We start from the raw sequence: 21,161 nt of genomic DNA on the forward strand, positions 1-21,161 counted from the left end.
TCACTTTCTAGCGTGCGCAGATAAGTACATATCATTATAATCGTAATTACGAAGCAGCTACTCTAAAATTATCCATTATTGCCTGAAATTCTGCTGGTGGCATTAAAAGCCACTTTGATTCATCCTGCTCTCTTTTGCTACGATTTGTGACTTATGAGCCTACCTATTTAAAACTAAAGTTATATTTGCTTCAGTGCCAGTGGTAATGCGCGAACAACAATTATGGTAAGTTTACGTAACCGCTACGCTATTTACCTGTCAATCATGCCTTATTTTATTTCTGAGTAAGAATGTTATGTATTTTGTTTATTTCTCTCCTTGTTCCATGATAATAGTAGCTACTGACAATGTTTGTTTTCAGTTCCTAGAGATGGATATTTCATATACTGATCATGTAAACTGTGCCTTACATTTGTGTAATGTGAGTGAGAGTATTGCTGTTAAATCCTCTTTATTCCCAAAAGCATTGTTTTTTCCCCCCATATTTAGGATCTGTAAGGTCTGGGGTTGTACCAGCAAGTGACAAAATGTGGCTAAACAAATACTATTACTAATAGCCCTGCCCCACACATGGAGAGGTATAGGTAGACTAGGCTTGGACATTTCCAAGTATGCTCCTAACTTCATGACAATTCTTTACTGATGCTACCATCCCAACCGTATCCTTTGGGCATAGCAGAAGTCCACGATATATAGGGTACACCCCATGGCTTTGTTCCACCTGCTTTCTATATGAAAAACGTGGCACCTATATTGTTTATAGGTAGGGTTTGTGTATAATTTCTAATCATGTGGAGAGAAAATGAAGATATATAAATCGTAGCGGCCTTCAACACAAAGGGCTACTAAAGTGGTCAAAATCTCAATCTCAACAAATGAAACTAAATATTTCCAATACTCCGTTATATATTTAGAGCGAACCCCACTCCGTCTTACCCCAAGACTGCATTAACCAATAACTTGTGGTTCTGTACCCGGAATTCACGTTCTAGGTGCACTCAGCCATTAACGGATCGCAGTACCCTTTTAATTAAACCGTCTTACGCTTCTGTTTTTTCTCTTTCTCTTCTTCCTGTAGATTTATCAGAAAACAGGGCCTGGACAGGCTTTTTTTGGAGTGTGACACACACATGTGGCGTCTTGGGGACAGGAAGATCCCCGAAGGTATTACTGTGGATGGTGGTTCTGACTGGTTCCTGCTCAACAGGAAATTTGTGGAATATGTGACTTATTCCAATGATGATCTGGTTACAAAGATGAAAAGATTCTATTCTTATACGCTGCTTCCGGCTGAGGTATGTTTAACATCATTTCTCGAAAAACAATGGATGTTTACATCCTTAGCCATGCCGTATAATTGATTTGTATGTAGAGGATGGCACCATTTCAACAATCTCTGTGGTTAATTCTACTCTAGTAGAGAACAGTATAGAGATGAGCAAGCTTGTTTTCTTAGCAAAGCGGAACAGTTCTCAGTTTGTGTTACAATGTTGTTAATTTAACTAGAATAAGTAATTCTCGTTTGGCCGGATTCGTACAGCCTACAGTTCCTATTAGTTTTCATTTAATTTTAATGGGAAAGTTACATATTACTTGATTGACACAGGGCAGTTGATAATTGGGTATTTTTTGCTTCGCTTGAGTGAGGATACATGCCTCTATAACTTTAACCTTAATTTGGAAAAAAATCCAAATTCATTGAATTGTCAGGAATTATTAAATAATTTAAGTAGAATTGTTTGCTATTTATCTATAGATTCAGGTTTTCTCCACCCTAGAATTCCATGTCCTATTTCTCATTCTGTGGACTATATTATTTTTCTTTAGAAATCTTTAGGGGGTTAGTGCCGAATGACAGGCACAATTTTATTTTCCTTTTAAATTAGAAAAACAAAAGTTGAGATCATATTTTCACCCTAAAACTAAGGGATCATACATTCAAGTGATGATTAACTAGGCTTTCATTACGTTACGCGACCAAGCGACCACAGCACAGATGAATGTCCCTGACAGCCCTAGTAAAAAATGATGTATGTTATAGTACTTTATGACTTTAATTTATTGTGCATTCTTTGAATATCCAAAAGAAAGTAAAATAAAAAAAATAAAAATTTGGTATATATCAAAACGTAATTGGTTTTGAATAGCACATTTTCTTCATCCTTTAAAATCCTTTTAAATTTCTGTTAATTAGAGAATTAACAAAATTGAGGCTTTAGTATCATAGCAACATTTATATAGAATAGTAATTTTCAGAATCAATTAGGTTAAGCCACTTTATCCTCTTAAGTTGACAGTATGATGTATTTAAGAATCAATTACGTGTGAAATAAAATCTTTAAGATCCATAATAATTCTATGGCAAGCCAATAGTTCCACGCATTAGAATGCAATATTTAAAGGAAAGTAATGTTTCATGGTCACCATTGCCTTGACATTGTATGAAAGTAAACAATTTTGGACCTCACAGTAACCCTGAAAACGTTACGTTTTATTTTACGTGTTATTATTCACATTTTTAGCTTAACCACTACCATCTACAGTTTGGATGTACTCTACCCATATGAGCCATGTTGGTTCTCATAAAGCTTTAATGTACCTTTAAGTGAATCTGAGACTTTGAAAAGCCTCTTGGCTCAGCTCTAAAAAGAGTCAAATCATTCTAACACGTCTAATGTATTTTTAATCCATGGCTCTAAAAGATTTATCCGATTCCGTAAATAACTTTGTTAAAATGAAAGTAACTCAAAAAGTCCTGGTAAAACTCCGTGGTGAGACAAGTTGGAACTAAATGTTGTTATTATCTGTATATTAAAGCCTTCTTTTGTTTAGATAAAAGTAGAAATAGAATCATTAAGATACCTTCTAACAATACAAGTGGTCGATTGAGGGATATTTTTTATAGTCATTTAAAACAAGAAGGACCTACTCTTAACAAACATATAATAAATGCATTTTTCTAACTTTTATACAGAGGGCGTTAGGGTCCTAAAGAAAAACCGAGACTATATTTTCTTTTACATGTGTATGAGAGTTCCAAGCAAAAATGTACGATATAAGGTTTTCATCTGGAGCCAATTAATAGTAAATATGTTGAACTCACTGAAGTGTCCCTTAAGAAGTCATCGTTCGAAAAATAGAGTGGCCATCATACATGGGAACATTCCAGGGCAAGCTACGACTTCGGGGGATCATCTATAAGAGGCACGGCTAGCCCAAGGTAGCCTTGAGTGGGTGGGTAAGTGGTAGTGGGCAGAGAGTAGGCAGGATGTAGGCAGGGAGTGGGCGTTACCAAACTCTGCTCTTCTGCCTGGAGAAAAGAGAAACTGACCTGGGGAAGCAAGGTTTCCTCTGGAGCTGATTCAGCTCCAAATAGGGTTGAACCCAGAGAGTTCTCAGATATGGTAACCATATTCCTCCTTTAATCAGAAGAACCGCAGAGGACATCTGGTTACCCAAATACCAAATGTTTTGGTATACGCTCGGCAACGTTAAACACTTTGGCACACGTTCCATAAACTGTGTGGGATAGCACTATTTTTTGTTTTGTGTTCCTCGAAAAAAGCCCACTGAAAACCTGTAATTTGACATCCACCATGAAGTATTATTTTTTTTAATTACATGGTTGTTTTTTGAATCAAACCTAAAAACAACAACAACTGTAATCATTGTTCCTCACATTCGATATTTTATATTGCATTCGCATTCTGAGGGTATATGAAACGCCACAGAAGCCTGGTCCTCCATTTTGTCTTTTAACTTACACGGTTCACATATTTATAAAATAGAACATAAAACTTATCCAGAAAAAATATCCAGGCGCTCCAAAATTGGCAGAATTTCAGTACTTCAGAAATTACTTCAATTAAAAATATATATATATATATGAATATATATATATATATATATATATATATATATATTGCTATTATATTATAGTCATTATCTTTCCACTGGCTACATAAGTAGATTTTTGCATATTTAAAAAAAGATATTATATTAATTATAAAACCACTCTAGGGATTCAAAAAACATTTTTTATCCGCATCTGATATTTAGCAAATGTTTACGTTTACTACATTGAAAGTTAATATTCATAGAGCTGCTATGGGATTTTCCCCAGCTTCAATTACCCATTCAATTACCCAGGTTGCTCTGCTCTCTGTGTATTTTAGTGTTTTGCTGCTACAAAGGGTTAATTTTTTCTGTGACATACATTTTTACAGTAGCGTGTGCTAAATAAACATATAATGTAGAAAATGTACTTGTGTTTACGGAAAATATGCAATATATACACTTATATGTCTATCAGAAACCCTCTGCATGTGGATACTATAGGAGCAGCCAGCTTAGCTTCCTGCACCATTATTCCTGCACCATTATTCCTGCACCATTATTCCTGCACATTGTCATTAAGTTGCTGGTGGTTGTTGATTGATTGAATCAGCCATTGTAAAGGTGGAGTTTGCAGGAAGGCGATAACTTCAGGTCGGGTAATTGATTAGCTAAGCTAGTTTGAGGAGAAAACCAAACGAAACGTCCGATAATTTTAATTGTGTTCTTTAGCATTAAGCGATTTGGTTCAAGATTCAACTTTACAGTAGTTTGAATTGACTCTTAGCAGGGAGGCAGCTGTAGAGCTTTGCACTGATAAAGTATTTTATTTTATTTCATTTCAGTCCTTCTTCCACACGGTCTTGGAAAACAGTCCCTATTGCGATACAATGGTTGATAATAATTTGAGAATCACCAACTGGAACAGAAAATTGGGCTGTAAATGCCAGTATAAGCATATAGTTGACTGGTGTGGATGCTCGCCAAATGACTTCAAGCCATCTGACTTCCACAGGTTTCAGGTAAGTACAAAGAGATCTATTATGATTTCAAATGTCATTTATGTGTAAATGCTTACGTGTAGTACAGTATGAACAGCAGCCGAATCACATAAATACAGTCTACTTCATTCTTCGCTACCAAAAGTTGGTGTTTAAATACCGAGTCGAAATGAATATGTAGCGACAGCGCTTCATTTTCACTATGAGTAAGACGTGTCTGCCTAAATGATGGTGTGAATGCTCAGTCTAATGGACCAAGACCATCCAGAAATATTGTAGAAACGATGCATGTTGGTTAGATGCCTCCAGGGATTTGATCTTAGGTTTAGGTTTTTGGATGGTCTGTTTCTCTGTTGATGACCCACAACTAAATTTTTTCTGTTATTTCTCAGGTTTTAAGATAAAGATGCAAAGCCTCTCATTTGTTGCCCTTCACCGCAAGATATAGTTGATATCTTGTGATAATTTCTCTGCTGCCTGACTAACTTCATAACTGTGCTCAGTGTTTGAATTTAAAAGGAAAGTCGCATGACAAATATTCTTCTTGGAACATTGAACACAGTTTTACAGTTTTGCTTAGAACTACAGCATTAACATTTTCCAAAAACAAGTCACAGTCAAGTCCAAACCAACTGCACGGTTTAGGAAAATATAGCTTTTTGTCTTGGTAAACCACAGAAAGAGGATGCATGTTCCTCTGCATTTTCTTACCTAGCTTTTATTTTCTTATGTGTGGTTTCTTCTGCCCACTGAGGTTTCCAGCCATTCCACAAAAATTTGGAACCCCAGACCCCTATTATGGCAGTGCCAAGCCAATTTCGTGTGTAAATATTCTTCTCTCTGTTTAGATTGTTTTCATAGGAGCTTAGGAATATGATGTCATTATGATGTCAGAGCCTTCAATTTATTTAAAGAAGATTTTTTTTTACCCCCCGAATGCTGTTAATTCTTTGAACGTCATGTTGAGATAATGCTGTTCAAAATATTTTGTTATGATTCCATGGCGCAGAATTTTATTTTCTCTGTGGATCCGTGTCATGTTTTGCTATTCCCCAGAATACAGCAGGAGCACAGAATGTATGCAAATAAACATAATTTACATTCAAGAAGGCTTGGTATGTGAATGAATTTATGTACGCACTTAATGGATGTTTTGACAACCAAAGGCTAGCGTTGGACAGGTCTAGTCTACAGCATTTATCTTTCAGATAAGATATATCAATGCAGAATCGGCTCAGCGGTGACTTTGACTCGCTCTGTATTCGTTTTGTGAAGGGCATGCAAAAATAGGCTATGTAATATTGCAAAGCTATCATCTTCACAGAATCTTTCAGGATTTCTTTAATAGCAATGACACGGCATATTCCGACCGTCATAGGACTGTCTGGATGTGTTTTGTTACTCTTTGAATCTTTCACTGCGTTTTGTATTTCGTTACTACGCTGTTCTCAGGGGAGAAAGAGGTTGTCTTTGGCCAACATATTATTTCTGTAAACAATATCTTCTTCCCTAGGGGGCCAATGGATCCGATGCAAAGCAATCCTTTCTCCAGTGATGTATTTGCCACCGTCTAGACATAATTAAAAGCTATATGTTGAGCGAGACATTTCAACAGGAATTCATCTGGGAAATCCGGGTCATAGAGTCCAGGAGATATTTTCTGCTTTGTCTGTATATCAGTATTTTATTATTTATACTCTTTCTTTGCAGACAGCCTATATATATGCTTTAAACTAATGAAGGCAGTTCTACATTTAGGCCAGACAGAAGGTGTACTATGTCTAAGGTCATTCAAAGAAAAATGCTCCAGTTAGTCCTTATGTAGACCTTTGCTGAAGGACATTAGGACAAGAATCGGGATCTTCAGCATTTTGGGAAAATCCAGCAGCTACTATACATGCCAGAGTAGGGACATACATATAGTGGACAGATCGTCCATTATTAATCACCCTCATAGGATTTAATGAACTATCTGTATCTAGTTCTGTAATCCTATAATTATGCACAAGACACATAACGTCCATAAGGCTCTGACCTGTCTTGCTCCGGTGGTTCCATCGTGTAATCATACGGAAGTCAAATGCTAGGATTTCCAGTGCTACCGAAAACTAGCAGCTAAATTACTACATGAAGGTGGAACTTTTAAATAACATAGTAGCACCACTTGTTGTTTTAAGGCTGGGTAAAGTGACATAACATTTACCCATACTTGCTAATCCTGGAAAAAAGCCATCAGAGCGGCCAATTCCAATCACCGGCCATATTTCCCCACATCCTGAAGTTCCGATGTCTTAGAGGCCTCCATCCACCTTGTATCGTTCTACGGTCACTCTGAGCATTCGTTTTGCCAACTTGGCTACCATAGAAACAGAATGTGTCAGCAGGTAAGAACCTTTTGACCCATACAGTTTGCCACGCATATTGGGGCAGGCATTCTGGATATTGGGAAAGAGAGAAACCGTGGATAACCATAGAGAAAGAGAAACAACATCTCACTTTTAGATTCACTAAACAAATTGACAAACAGAAAAAACCCATTAGGTAATTTCACACATGGCCAGGGTTTTTTCTGTCTGACGCGCGTACAGACCTAGAGAATGTGCCTCCTATACAAACGTCTGGTCCTCCCATCATGTTCCTATCACTGCGGTGTCAGACATAACATTGAGATGTTGCTTCAGACAAGCTTGCAAGATCGAATTGGTCCAAGTGCAGTCTTTTCCTCAAATGTATTCCAGGAAGAGCCTAACGTGGCTTTAAAACAGCCCGTAAAGTACTGCCTTTTACCCACAAAGGTCCAGCACTTTGTATTTTAATTGTTTGTCATTAGTAAATAATATGTTCTTCATTTATAATGCGTGGCTGAGATTTTGCAAAAAAAAAACAAAACAAGAAACATTAATTTCAAATAACGTAATCAATGTGTGTTTGGGAAGAAATTCCGCTTTTCAGTGCAGCAGCGAATTCTCGGAAATGTGGCAAAAGAGTTGTCTGTTAATGGAGAGCGTCTGTCTGTGACTGGAGAGCGTCTGTCTGTGACCGTTGCAGACAAACCATGTCAAAGACGGAAATATTATGCAGACCATACCAGTAGAGCCTAAATAAACAGCATTTGAAACATAAAAAAGGGAGAAATAAGTTGTTATTATAAGTAGTTATTTGTTATCTGTGATTTAGTTGTTTTATAAATTGTTTCACCATCGTGATAATTCACCTTAACCAATTTTCCCATTTCTGTAGCAAACTGCACGGCCAACGTTTTTTGCTCGTAAGTTTGAAGCCGCCGTGAACCAAGAAATAATCGGGCAGTTGGACTATTATTTGTATGGTAACTACCCGTCTGGAACTCCAGGCCTTAGATCGTACTGGGAGAATCTTTATGATGAACCTGATGGCGTTCACAGCATAAGCGACGTCATGCTGACCATGTTCCATTCGTTTTCTCGCATGGGTCTAAAGCGAGCAGAGGAGTCGTTGCACACAGATGGAGAAAACAGTTGTAGGTAAGTGCAATACAGAAAATACATTTTCTGATCATAGAAGAGTGCGAGTTCTTCTAATCAAACCTTAAACTGCTGGCCTGGATGCATTACAGTGTGGACACAATGCTACTAGCAACATATATGCAAATGTGCAACAGCTGTGTCTTGGCTGGGGATGAACAGAAAGTATTTGTTTATAAAATATGATCCAGTCTATGACATCATAACATAGTTCCCCACATTTCAAATGGCTAACACGAGACGTATATTTTAGGGGGCTTTGTGACCCCATCCATGTGACTTTGATTGATCTACCATTTGGAAGAAGAAGAATGCATATAGAAGGAAGAAAATATTTCATATACATAAACGAATTTACCAATACACTTCGTTCTGTTTAGATACACATTTCTATGATTGAAGATTGTATATCACCGTGATATACTCGTACACTAAACCTTCTCAGCGCCCTAGAAGAGAGGCGCATCTGGGATGTGGGCTGCATACACCGGTATATCATAGCCAAACCCCGTAAAAAGCTCCATTTATAGTAATGTTAGAGGGAATCCATAATGTGCTCTTGTAATGTATTGCTTGCAGCAACGGACCCCCCCCCCCCCACACCGCATCCCGACAAAAATCGCAAGCTTAGCCAACGAGGTCAGCAGAGAACGATAAACAATTGTTCAGATGTATAAACTACTTTGACAATAATGTCCTGCACAGCAATTATTAAGTGTTCCCAAGCACTTCAATTTCGCATCAACAGCCTGGTTGTCTGCCTGCATATCTAAAGAGCTGTTTTCAACAAATCAATGCGGCAGCCCTTTTCCAGATCAAATTCCTGCAATCGACCCCTGAATCAATGGCTCTATGACTACAAGGTCTTATTGATATGAACGGTGTAGATTTTTTTTTTTTTGCCATGCCGCTGAAACGAAGCGAAATAAACCATAAAGGATAGTTGTGTTATCGGCCTATTTCCATAATACATACTTGCAGCCAAACGTACTCTGTTTGTTCCGCGAGTAAATGTTTACAGCGACGCGCTCGCACATACACACATAAAGAACAAGGCGTTTTAGTATTCAGAGCAGCAGGCGGAATTTTGCTTATATTGGCTGCAGTGATTTGTTTGCCGCGTCTTCGGCGACTCCATCAATGTCAGCCTTGTTTGTATTCTGAGTGCTCTACATTGTTAACACGTAGCAGAAAAAGAACATCTTTCCAGATGTTCTATGTCTTGATAGAGTTCTTTTACTCCGCAGTTTCTTCTATCAGCTAATAAAAATGGATTGAAGTTAAGTCGTGTTTATATATCTGTGTGTATATGTCGCCATACAGTAGGTGCTAGAAGGGGTACTATGCCATGGTGCAACCACACGGTTAGGGAGTCCATCCGTGATTAACGTGAATATGCATGGAATTCGTGAAAACTACAAAATTGAAAGTTCTTAAAGGTTCTATACATATATACATATATATATATATATATATATATAGATAGATAGATAGATAGATAGATAGATAGATAAAACACTGAGCGATCTGGCATCTTAACCAAAGACACTTAAGCAGATCTGCCATCCTATTCATTCCCAAAACCTTACCCCATCAGGCTACTGAGTGCCCTCCCTTGCTGGGGCAGTGGCTTGGGTGAGAGTGGGGCTAGCCCTATACATGGTTGGGGTTAACCACTATGGCATGTGATGACTCTATAGAAAACAATATTGAAAGAATTATTTCTAGACAAGATTTGTTCTTTCCTGTAGTAGGAATATGTTTCTAATGCTACAGTTACTTAGAAACATGTTACATTTAGCACAAAAGGTGATGGAAAACCACCTAAAATAGAAATGGCCGGTGTTTAATAATGGAGCTATACAGTAAAGGCTTGTCCGGATTAGCATCAAATCTCTGCAAAACCTCTGCAGTACAAATCAACCTTGCTTCTTCTACGACGATGGCTCGTTCCAGTCCTGATTCCAGATGCAAGGATGAAGCGCACTGGAATACAGTGAACATGCGCTCCCAATGTCTGTGCTTTAATCTGCAGAAGACGCAGCACTGCCAACTGGCAGCCAGCACCATCGCTAAACCAATATCCCCAATGATGCATCTCTGCAAAAGCTGTCAAGCCTGCCATGGGTCCTCGTCACTTCTGTCCTACTCGCCAGAGTACCAATGGCAGATACCCCGGCATGGTCTCGCAGTCGCTGCAAGGCAGGGTTGTTCTTATCTTGCCCCACTGTGTGACCAGAAGCCTCTTTCTTCTTCAGTTTTTCTGGGTTTGCACTTGCTTCCCCTTATACTTATATATATCCTCACTCTCCTTGAAAGATCTATCTTTAGTATCTGGGTGTTTTTCCTTGTTATTGGCTTGTCCTGAGTCCAGCACCAGTTTCTTGGCTTGACCATTGGATCCTGACCTGTGTAACAGACCTCAGCTTAGCCTTGACGTTCTTTCCTGCCTTATAACTGTGTACTGACATCTGGAGTCCTGCCCCGGTATGCCCGACCTCAGCCTGACTTAATTACGATTCCTTCCTTGTTCTCCTGCGCTGTGTGATACCAGCTCAGCATTGCAGATCTTTATCCTGACACCTATACCTGACATGACAAAAACAAGACCTCTGAAATGCACCTTTATGGCGACTTCCAAGTGTTGTAGGCATATTTATACAGATTTCTAAGCATCTTTTTCTCTAGCGTAAGCAGTAAATATATTTTCCCATCTATTTTAGTATATTGCCATAGTGACTTTTGCAAAATGATTACTTTGGACTTCGAAATCATGTGTCAGCCACGTACAATTAAAATGAGGTCTGTGTTGTCAGATTTTACTGTCCCTTTAAATATATATATAAAAAACTTCCTGTGCCTTTAAAGTCGGAACCTTTTGATTGCTAAATAAACACCGTCTAATAAGTAGGAAAGAAGAGAGGTTTTATAGGACAGTGTCTAGGGGACATCACATGTGACTTACTCTGGTAATTTGTTCAGGGGAAACCATTGTCGCTTGCGTCTACCTCTGTAAACGGTTTGATTCCCGTGTGCAGCCCAGAATCATCACGTGAACTCGCTGTACAGTGATTTCTGGAAAACCCATGAAGATCACATTGTCTCGGTGCACAAATGTCAATGTCGGATAGGAAGCTAAACCAAGCCATAACAGAAAGATGCCTTACTTCAAGTAGCACCTTCTTTATCTCTCACCCCCGACGTTTAGTGGTGGTTTAGAAAGTTCTAGAATGTTGGTGATACCTTTCAGTCCACCACTTGGAAGGATTAATTTGAGGACTCTACAGAAGACATGATAATGTTCCAAAGTTTTCAGTCTCGGAATACTTTGGAACATTGTCATGTCTTCTCTAGAGCCCTCAAATTAATCCTTCCAAGTGGTGGACTGAAAGGTATTACCAACTTTCTAGAACGGTATATGCATGTTGTTCATTATTCTTATGAATTTTGATTGAGATGCAATGACATCTTGAAAGTTCCTGTGTGAGTCACATCGACCTGCTAACCGTCACAAAGAAGTTCTAATGTTTGCCTGGTTTTTCGGCCGTTCAATTTCCCTCTGATCTTTCATTCCAGGTACTTTCCCATGGGCCATCCAGTGTCAGTCCATCTTTATTTCCTCGCTGATCGCTTTCAGGGCTTTCTCATTAAACATCATGCCACAAATCTTGCCGTCAGTAAACTGGAGACATTGGAGACCTGGGTAATGCCAAAGAAAGTTTTCAAGATTGCTAATCCCACCAGTGATTTTGGAAGGCTGCAGTTTTCCGAGGTAAGTTTGGTCATAAACATTAATCCCCCATCCTGATCCCATCCCCCCCGCTTTGGGGTCACTTAGAAAAGAAAAGCAAATTTTGTCCAAATTATTTGTTAAAATAACATGAAAGGAATCGGGAATACAGTGAAGATGTTTTTAATGTTGTAAATGAGTTTTGTAGCTGGAAATGGCTGATTATTAATAGAATATCATCATACAGAGGCCTCCCATCGCTATCATACCCATCACTCCTAAATCCAAGTTTAAAAGGCTAACTGATCATTCGAAAACTCTTTTGCAATTATGTTATAGCTAGAATTTTCCTGGTTTTCCATGAAAACAGCTAAGTGACCCAAACTTTTGACGTTTTTAAAGGGGCAGTAAAGGTTTTGGCAAACTATCCCCATAAAGTGTTTTTTGTAATAATAGATAGGAGAAGGTGTCCTAAGCCTGACATGCACAGACCTCCTGTTCCTAATGGGGGGGCCTCTGCCTTGTTTTCAAGATTTGTGCTTGCGCAGTTTAACGGGGGTCGGCTCCTTTAAGAGAGAATGCTGACACCCCCCCCACCAGGTGCCGCTCTCATCACACACTTGGCCCATAGAAGACAAAGTGCAGCAGTAGAGGCAGAATATCTGATTGCAGAAGGTAGTGCAGACTCCACATATCGTAATAATGGATAGTCCATATTATTGAAGAGGAAGACCATGGTCAAGTGGAAGAGTTAACCCACTGCGTATATCGACCTTATATACTGTTGTTTTGTGCAAACCTAGTAGCATTGCTGGTGAACACATTCTATACGTATACACTCTAATGCAGACATTCAGTCACACAAACACATTAAGATGCAGGTAAGGCATATAAATGATACAAACGCAGACAAAATATGAAGATTTAGTATTCTGCTCCAGCTTAAAATTAATAGGATGCATTCTTTTTTCTATCAATGTGACCAACATAATAAATGGCAATCATGATTGGGCAATTAAGAAAGACCAATGTAGAACTCAGACTTTTGGTGTGTGTGGCAAATCTCAGACATTAATGTCCCATTAAAGAGATTAATGTTTGGTTAGTGCTGTTTATCAAAGTGTCTGCTAGATGACTTTTAATTCCCTGAAGTGATAAGTTATAACAGCTCTTATTTGTTTATTTCTGTTTTACTTATGTTTCTCATAAAAAAAAAAAAAAAAATTGCACATATTTTTAAGCAATTTTTCACATTCTCCAATAGTTGAAAAAAAATAATAAATATATATATATATAAATATAAATATAAAAATTTGAATTTGAGAAACACAAAGGAGGGGCGAACTGTAGTAAATCTGTGATGTCATACTGTAAATTAAATGGGCTGGGGGGTGATGAAATTGTCTTCTGGGGTGCATCTGGTTTCTTGTACTCTAGATGGATCATTTAAGTGGTGCTGCAGAAATGCTGAAGGGCAGCAAATTACAGACCTCATTATTTAGTTTTACAGTTAGTCTCGTACCTGCCAACACCACAATTCCGAATCTAGGGTTCTGTGGTGTGTTTGGAGTCCGTGCAGAATTTAAGATGTCTAGATGGTACACTCCTGCTTTGGTGCCTCGAAGAACCTGGACAACACATGGAGAAGTCCAAGATGGGTCTAGTGTGCTACCAAACTTTACGCAGTTAATGTATAGATTATAGCAGTTTATCTCGTATGATGCTAAAAAAATGTGCTCATCTGCATGATGAAGTACTATGTGTGTAAATATTATTAGAATAAAGTTTGAATCGCTTCTCAAGGTGATTCACAGAATATCAGGTCCGGTTGGTTAAAACCAGATGTAAAAACTAGACAGAACAATAAGAGCAGAGTTTCTAAATCTGTTAGGAAAACTGTTAATTTACGGTAGCAAGAAAAATCCCAAACATCTTCAGTATTTGGTGAATACATTAATTTTGCATTTTCAGTAAGAAAACAAAAACTATGTTCTCTGCCGCACGATAGTATAAATCATCTTTTATCAATTGCAAACATATGCAAGTGAAATTTCTCTTATCTTCTGAAAAGAACATTGCATTTTTTTTTTAAGTCTGTCCATTTTCTTTTAAGTTATAGTGCATAATAATTTGCTTTGGCTTATATATTTTATTCACCGGGCATTTTGTTTATTGCATAGCCCTAAAAAGTCCTAAAAGGGTGTTTCTTTTGTTATTTTGATGATAGATGCTTCTGGTGGTATACCGCATTCATGACTATTTCATTGTTAATTCACTTTGGAACACACTTTGTATTGCAGGTTGGCACTGACTGGGACGCCAAGGAAAGAATATTTCGTAACTTTGGTGGCATTATGGGGCCAATGGATGAGCCAATAGCTATGCAGAAATGGGGGAAAGGACCTAATATAACCGTCACGGTGGTGTGGATCGACCCCATCAATGTCATCGCAGCGACCTATGATATTCTGATAGAATCCTCTGCGGAATATACTCATTACAAACCTCCGCTGAACTTACCGCTCAGACCCGGTATCTGGACAATTCGGATTTTACATCACTGGGTACCGGTGGCAGAAACCAGATTCCTGGTTACCCCCCTCACTTTCTCTAACCGGCAGCCCATAAAGCATGGTAAGTTCTGTACCAACATATTCCATGATGTTTCTGCATTGTATACATTGGAAATGTATAGCCAAACAATCAAGAGCACCTTCTGTCCTTCCAGATCTCCAGCGTTTTAGGTTTTGTATAACCTGTATTGGGATATTTTTGCCATAGTTTTATTTGGGGGGGGGGGCAAATCCAGCCTCTGGCTCGCCATAGCACTTCCTTTTCAAGTAGGCCAATGATATAAGTAGGCGGGGCAACATCATCGTTAAGTGTGGTTAACGGTGTCAGTGGGTGGGGCCACTTCTGCCACCCGAGTACTTTGATATGTTTTCTTTAAAAACTAAAATAATAATAATAAAAGACTTACAGGGGAAAGCTGAGGATACAGAGCTGCAGCTTCCCTCCGCCACTGTAGTCTGGGAAATCTTACCACTGATTGCCTGTTTTGGCCAAACACATTTCCTGTGTGAAAACGGGGCATATGCCTTTGCAAGGGTCCCTTTTAAAAATAACCCACAGTTCTAGAAGAAGGAAAAAACCTTTAATTTTTGTTATTTAACCTTTTTGGAATGTGGATATTCATCAGGCTTTTTTTTGTACTGTGAGCCTATTAAAGTAACTGCTGTGTGCGAATCCAGTTGTAATCTTCTTTAACAGCAGCACCAACTGGCAAATATCTCATAATAACACCAGATTTAAAGGCGCTTTTTTTTTCATTTTCTTTCTTTCCGATTTTTAACACAAACGGTTTTCAGTTGCAGGTCACGTAATAAAAACTCCTACCTATTATCTGTAGAAGTGACTTTTGTCCGAACTGAACATATTTTGGAAAATAAACATTATTCAATATAGTACTGAGTGATAAAATAAACATTCAATATAAGTGTATGAATAATAAGATGCTGTATGTCATCTGGGAGACCTGTCCAAATTAGCTGACAGAAGTCAAGATGACCAGGTATCAGTAGAGAATTCAGGAGACATTTCTATAATTTTCCATGCATTTATCAGGGAAACTCCTTGGCTCATTACTGAACCAAACCAACAGGGGAATGTAGATGAACATACCTGAGAGCTTATCGGGGAGGGCTACCTGGAGTGCTCGCTCTTCTGGGGGAGCAGCTTCACAAAGGGGCAGGGCTAGTTGTGCCTGGAGGCAGGGCTAGCCAAACATGGAAGGGAGGTGGGTGTGACCAAACGGTGCTCCCTGCCCCAAGATTCCGATCTGCCTGAGAGTTCCCAGATAGGTACACGAGTCTAGTATATGCGTAGTCCTTGCGCACACTAAGCCAGAGAATTCTCATCCTGGTATATGCTCGATATATTAAGGATTGCCCCACAAGCACATAACTGCTGCGGTGATTACGGGGCATTGTCATCATAATTACATATTCAGGACTGGAAATAACCACGACGCAGTCACACTTTAATCTTCATCTTCCTATGTGTCTATGGCTTATTTTTTTGTCCCTATAATTGAATATGTCTTTAGTGCATCTCCCATTTAGTGTAGTAACAGTTTTTAAAATGCGACAGAGAGAATTTCTTATATTTTAAAAGGTTTCATTCTGATCTGTCATTATGGAACTTTCTCGGGGGGGGGGGCGGGCTGATGCTGAGATTTGCAGACGTGTAGAAAAGGTTGTACACAAGGTTTTCCTGGCGGAACATACTGGTAAATGGATGTCTTTATTCCCACTCTGTCTAATTACTGTCAATATCTGACATTCCTCCTGTGAAAAGGTCTCAGTGTGACCGTGAATATAGGCATAAAGCATTGACCATTCTGTGGGATCACATGTTAAACAGCCCCAGGTTCACCGGTGGGTATTGAATGAGTCCTTTTCATGCCTTGGTGGATGTGTATCTTGGACGGTGTGCAAAACTGTCAGTTTAATGCAGGACTAGGGCTTAAAATGAATGGGGAATTGAAGGCGAGCGTGAACGTTAGTGAGGAAGAAAACTTCACACCCCAATGAGATTTTTAATGTAAGCAGTATGTGCAAGGCTGACTGTACCTGGGGATTTCAGAAACTGACATTTTTTTTTTTTATTGTGCATTGCAGAAATTGTCTAAATGCTTAAATATACCGTGTGGAAAAGTAACTTTCATTGCTTACCTAATTAAACCAGCATGTTAGCCTGATATTTATAGGTGCTTCAAAACCTCACAAGGTGACCACATGGGACCTGCAATGGAGCACAGACCTCCACAAATTTTACAGCTCCCTGGGTCAGTCAGGGGAGATCAGAGGAGCTCCCCAACCGACCCTCGATCCCCACTGGCCACAATAGCTGGACAGTAGGGCAGCTACCCAAGACAGCAGGACTGTTGGAAGATATCATATTGAAAAGCATTTAAAGTTGGGTTCCTGAGTCCAAAATTATGTACTTACAAGGACATCCCGTACCTGTGCTTTAAAGGGACAGTTGCTTTTCCTTTTATGTTAAAATCTAATTAAATTAGTAAAACAATAATAATTAAAAAAAACACCTAGTTCAAAACATGAACATGTGACTTTATTGCTAAGAATGAAATAAATGTCATATGTTTGATATTAGTGAAATTTGTAAAGAGAGCTCCCCAGTGTGTAATGTGGTAGACCTGGTTTTGTGATCTTAAGCAAGTTGGCCATTTATAAATAAAAGATATTTTTGAAAGGACAAAATTCTAAATCAATTATAGCTCTTTCTTTCCGTGCTTGGATTAAAAGGCACGCCACTCACTCTGAGTCATATATTGAAGTTAAAATGAAATCGATGCTTTTTAGATGTCGATATGAAAGCCAAGCTATGCAAAGCATAATTATTAGCTTAAGAATATACAGTGTGGGTTATTCGACTTGCTGGTTAGTTATATTTTATTTAATGGAAAAAAGGTCACTGGGGATTTACATAGCATTTCTAATAAAAAGCGTTAATCAGACGGACTCACAATGTGAATTTTCACACCAGTGCTGACATAAATCACAAAACAGCATTTGAAAGATTAACAGTCCGATATCCTGGGTGTTTCGCCCGCTGTACACACGGACGGCGTAGCTGTACACAAAATAAATGAAGGGTAGGTACACATTAAGTCATAGGCCGTGTAAGTGGTCCTAAATTAAGTTCTCCCCAAAGAGCCGATGATCCACACTGTCTGCAAAATTAGAAGCAGGGGTCAGCTTCATTGGACAGTGCTCCAAAATCAGAACTGCCCCATAGGGCACTGGGGAGGTATGTAATCTCTTAAGCGTAGTGTGCCAAGTCTGATTTCTCTCCCTCCACTATGGTGTCTACAGCAACAAAGACATAAGGCATACCCAGATCCTTTTTGTGCTCCTTATATTTATCATTTCTGTTAATGTTTTTTCTACAGGACTATAATTGGATAAATATTGTCTGCCCTCTCCTGATCTATGAGATATGCCTTAAAATTCATAAGGGAAGGCAGATTCAAATTGAATGGAGTTATGTTCTTCCATATATATTGTATTGTTAGGCGCATCATATGTTGGTCCCCCCTAGTTGTATATTTTATAAATCTTTATTCACAAAGATAGAAGTTCCTTTGGCAGATTTACAGGTGTTCCTGTGCACGATCACAACTATATTGGCAGGGCATAAGATAATGTGGTCATTGACAGAATGTGGATGGGGTTAGTAGGTAAGATTAAAAACTAAACCACCCCTAGCTGTTTTGAAGTGACTCCCTTGAAAAAGTTCCCAGGAAAGGCATCAATCCTTGTTTTTGAACAATAGAGCTTTGAATTTGTGTTTTTGTTTGTTTTGGGTTTTTTGCACTTTACTAATAATGTATTTCTATCTTTTCAGAGGAGCTGAGTAAGTTTCACGGCGGTCCTCCAAAAAATGCATATATGGAACAGAGCTTCCAGGGCCTAAATCCGGTGTTGAATATACCTATAAACTCAATGTATGTGGAAGAAGCAAAGAAGAATGCAGCTCTTTTGGGGCCAAAGCTAGAAAACTGGGTTGACAAACTGGCTAACGACATGTGGTCTGCGGTGGACATCTGTACCACTGGACCATCCTCCTGCCCGGTAATGCAAGCATGTGCCCAAACATCATGGAGTTCACTGAGCCCTGACCCCAAATCAGAACTTGGCCTTGTCAAATATGACGGACGCTTGAGGTAGCATCTGGTACGCCCTTTAGAGGCATGGGTTTTAAAAGGGAAATTAACCGTTTGTTCTAACAGTCCAACACAATATGTATGAGCTAATGAAAGGGTGTTTGCCTGACGGATAGAATAGATATTCCATCCTCTGGCAATGAACAGGTTTGCTTAACAGCAGCTCGGTTGCCACTGTTGGCTAACGTTTTGCAGGCTTAGAGTTATAGCACTTCCCTGTAATTGGCGCACCAACCACATACACTGACCAAGGGCTCAAACATGCGAATATCTCAACTCCAATATCAAAACGCCAGAAGCCCCTGTTTTGTTTTTGTTTTGGTTTTTTTTGCACAAATGTCTTCTATTTTTCTACTTTTGTGTATTTTAACATTTGTCAGTATCAATAAGAGTAAAAATAGTCAGTTTTTTATTTTATTTAATAAAGTGTTTCTTAAATAGCATTACAAGAAGTTGTATTGAAAGGTGGCCTTTAAAAAAAAATAAATCCCTGTGTTGCCAAAGTGTTTGAAAAGCTTTGTACAAATGTCTGGCCACAGGATAGCTGATGCTAAATTCCATCATGGTTGTTTGTCTGAGTAAGGGCCTTCGTAAAACTGTTTTTAGTGCAGATGTGGATTCTGGTTCATTTCGATCCATTTTTTTCAAAGGCACTTTGGAAGTAATGTATAGAATGTGGGATACCTTTTGAGTGCTATGGGGAGTGAGTAACATAACCCAGTGCTTCATAGTCCCTCGATAACACTCATATAGGACCTGCTTTACATCTGGGGCTCCTGAACTACAAACAGGTGCCTCCCAAAGCAGTGGCAAAGTGGAACCATTCCCATGGGGTTAAACCGGGGCCTCTAGGTACCTGCCTAGTGCACTTACAGAAATCCCGCCCTGGGCTTATAAATTTACCCTGGAATGCTCAGAATTTGACCCATAGGCACTGGAAGTCTGAGCAACCCAGGCCTGCATATGTTTAATTATCAGATGGAGTGTGGGGATTGGCCACTCCCACTTCCTAAAAAGTTTCTGTCCACTTCCTGTCCTTTTCAAGCCTACTTGTGGTTAGCCCCACCCCCACGTACACAGCCCCTTCCTATAAGGAGTGGGAAAGGGACCGCTCTGGGGTCCAGTCCCAGGAAGTTTCCAGAAAATTTTAGAAGCATATTTGGGAACGTTGCTCCAGCATTCCCTGGAGTCTCCAATCTTCGTCCTACTAAGGCAGGAAATGCGTCATACCTAATGCTTCCAGCATCGGTCCGATCCTTACTATGCTCATAAGTCCTGCATACAGCAAATCTGTTCATGCTTAAGAATAATTGACTTTCACATCTTCCCTATTCAGAATGTTTTGGAAATCATGGCAAAGTAATATTGCTTTCCCTTTTGCCGGGGAAGGCAAATTATAGTCTAAATGAGCAACTTATTATCATGTAATAGTTCATATACAGTATACGATATCTGTCAATGACTCAATATGTTTTCCTGTTTCCTCTGCTGGAGTGAAAATCCCACATTCTTCCAAACGAGTAAAACGAACGGTGAAACCGAACATCAAAACTCCATTAACATTCACTTGGGGAAGCGGCGGTAGTGGCATGAAACTAGGACCAAAGAGAAAAGTCTTCCCTTAGCCATTGCTGATATTTCCACTTCTTCAGACTGAATCAACACTTTGTCTTAGATCAACTCTTTTCCCTTCATAGCTCAACACATTCGTTCCAGTTCTTCATTTGACTGTTTTTAGGAAATTAGCTCTTTTTATGGTTAGAATTTCAATAACAAGCACCTTTTCATGTTTAATATCTACCCTTTGGCGTCAACTTTTAAAATATTCGAGAAAATTTTTTTTTGATATTTTTCCGTATCCTTTGGTCTTTGTACATGAACTCCCGAATGTTGAATTCCCTTTTTGTTCCCCGACAGCACGATTTTCATGAATAACGTACCTTTTCTTTCTTTTTGTTAACGCCGGAAGTGCTGTAGCTGCGTACAGTGCCCGTGTTATACGGCAAGCCACAAGTGGCTCGTGCGACTCCTGCAGTTTGCTTAGAATATTATATTGTCCCGTGTCAGCTGTGCTGACACCACATGTCTCAGAAGCCAGGAAACGGGGGTGCGTTCTCACAATTCTCTTCTCGGACATGTAGACGGAAAATTAGAATAGATATTTATTATTTATATTTTTTTAGTCAGTGACTAATTAGCGAATGCTGCTTTTGCAGCCTAACCTTTACCTTACTAACTATGGCTGCCTTTCTTGTTAAAGGCCTCGCGCTTCGCATTTTATTTGTATCCATAAGGCATTAGGAAGCCCCATGGCAGCGTTTTTAGATTAACGTTTTCCGCTTATT

The 21,161-nt window shown here is 39.1% G+C and overlaps 1 protein-coding gene across 1 annotated transcript in view; it reads left to right on the forward strand.

The window, feature by feature from the left end:
• XYLT1 (xylosyltransferase 1) overlaps window positions 1–18,820 on the forward strand; it is a 123,759-nt gene extending 104,939 nt beyond the window's left edge. Inside the window, exons 6-11 of the mRNA XM_089502826.1 lie at window positions 1,079–1,295; window positions 4,680–4,856; window positions 8,076–8,338; window positions 11,915–12,110; window positions 14,369–14,702; window positions 18,498–18,820. Coding sequence (XP_089358952.1) covers window positions 1,079–1,295; window positions 4,680–4,856; window positions 8,076–8,338; window positions 11,915–12,110; window positions 14,369–14,702; window positions 18,498–18,820 — 1,510 coding nt within the window. The remainder of the gene's footprint in view (window positions 1–1,078; window positions 1,296–4,679; window positions 4,857–8,075; window positions 8,339–11,914; window positions 12,111–14,368; window positions 14,703–18,497) is intronic.
• Window positions 18,821–21,161: the final 2,341 nt, after the last annotated feature.

The sequence above is a fragment of the Sceloporus occidentalis genome, unplaced genomic scaffold (genome assembly GCF_023333645.1).
Source record: "Sceloporus occidentalis isolate IW3139 unplaced genomic scaffold, rSceOcc1.0.p SCAF_213, whole genome shotgun sequence".
In the NCBI taxonomy this organism is placed as follows: Eukaryota; Metazoa; Chordata; class Lepidosauria; order Squamata; family Phrynosomatidae; genus Sceloporus; species Sceloporus occidentalis.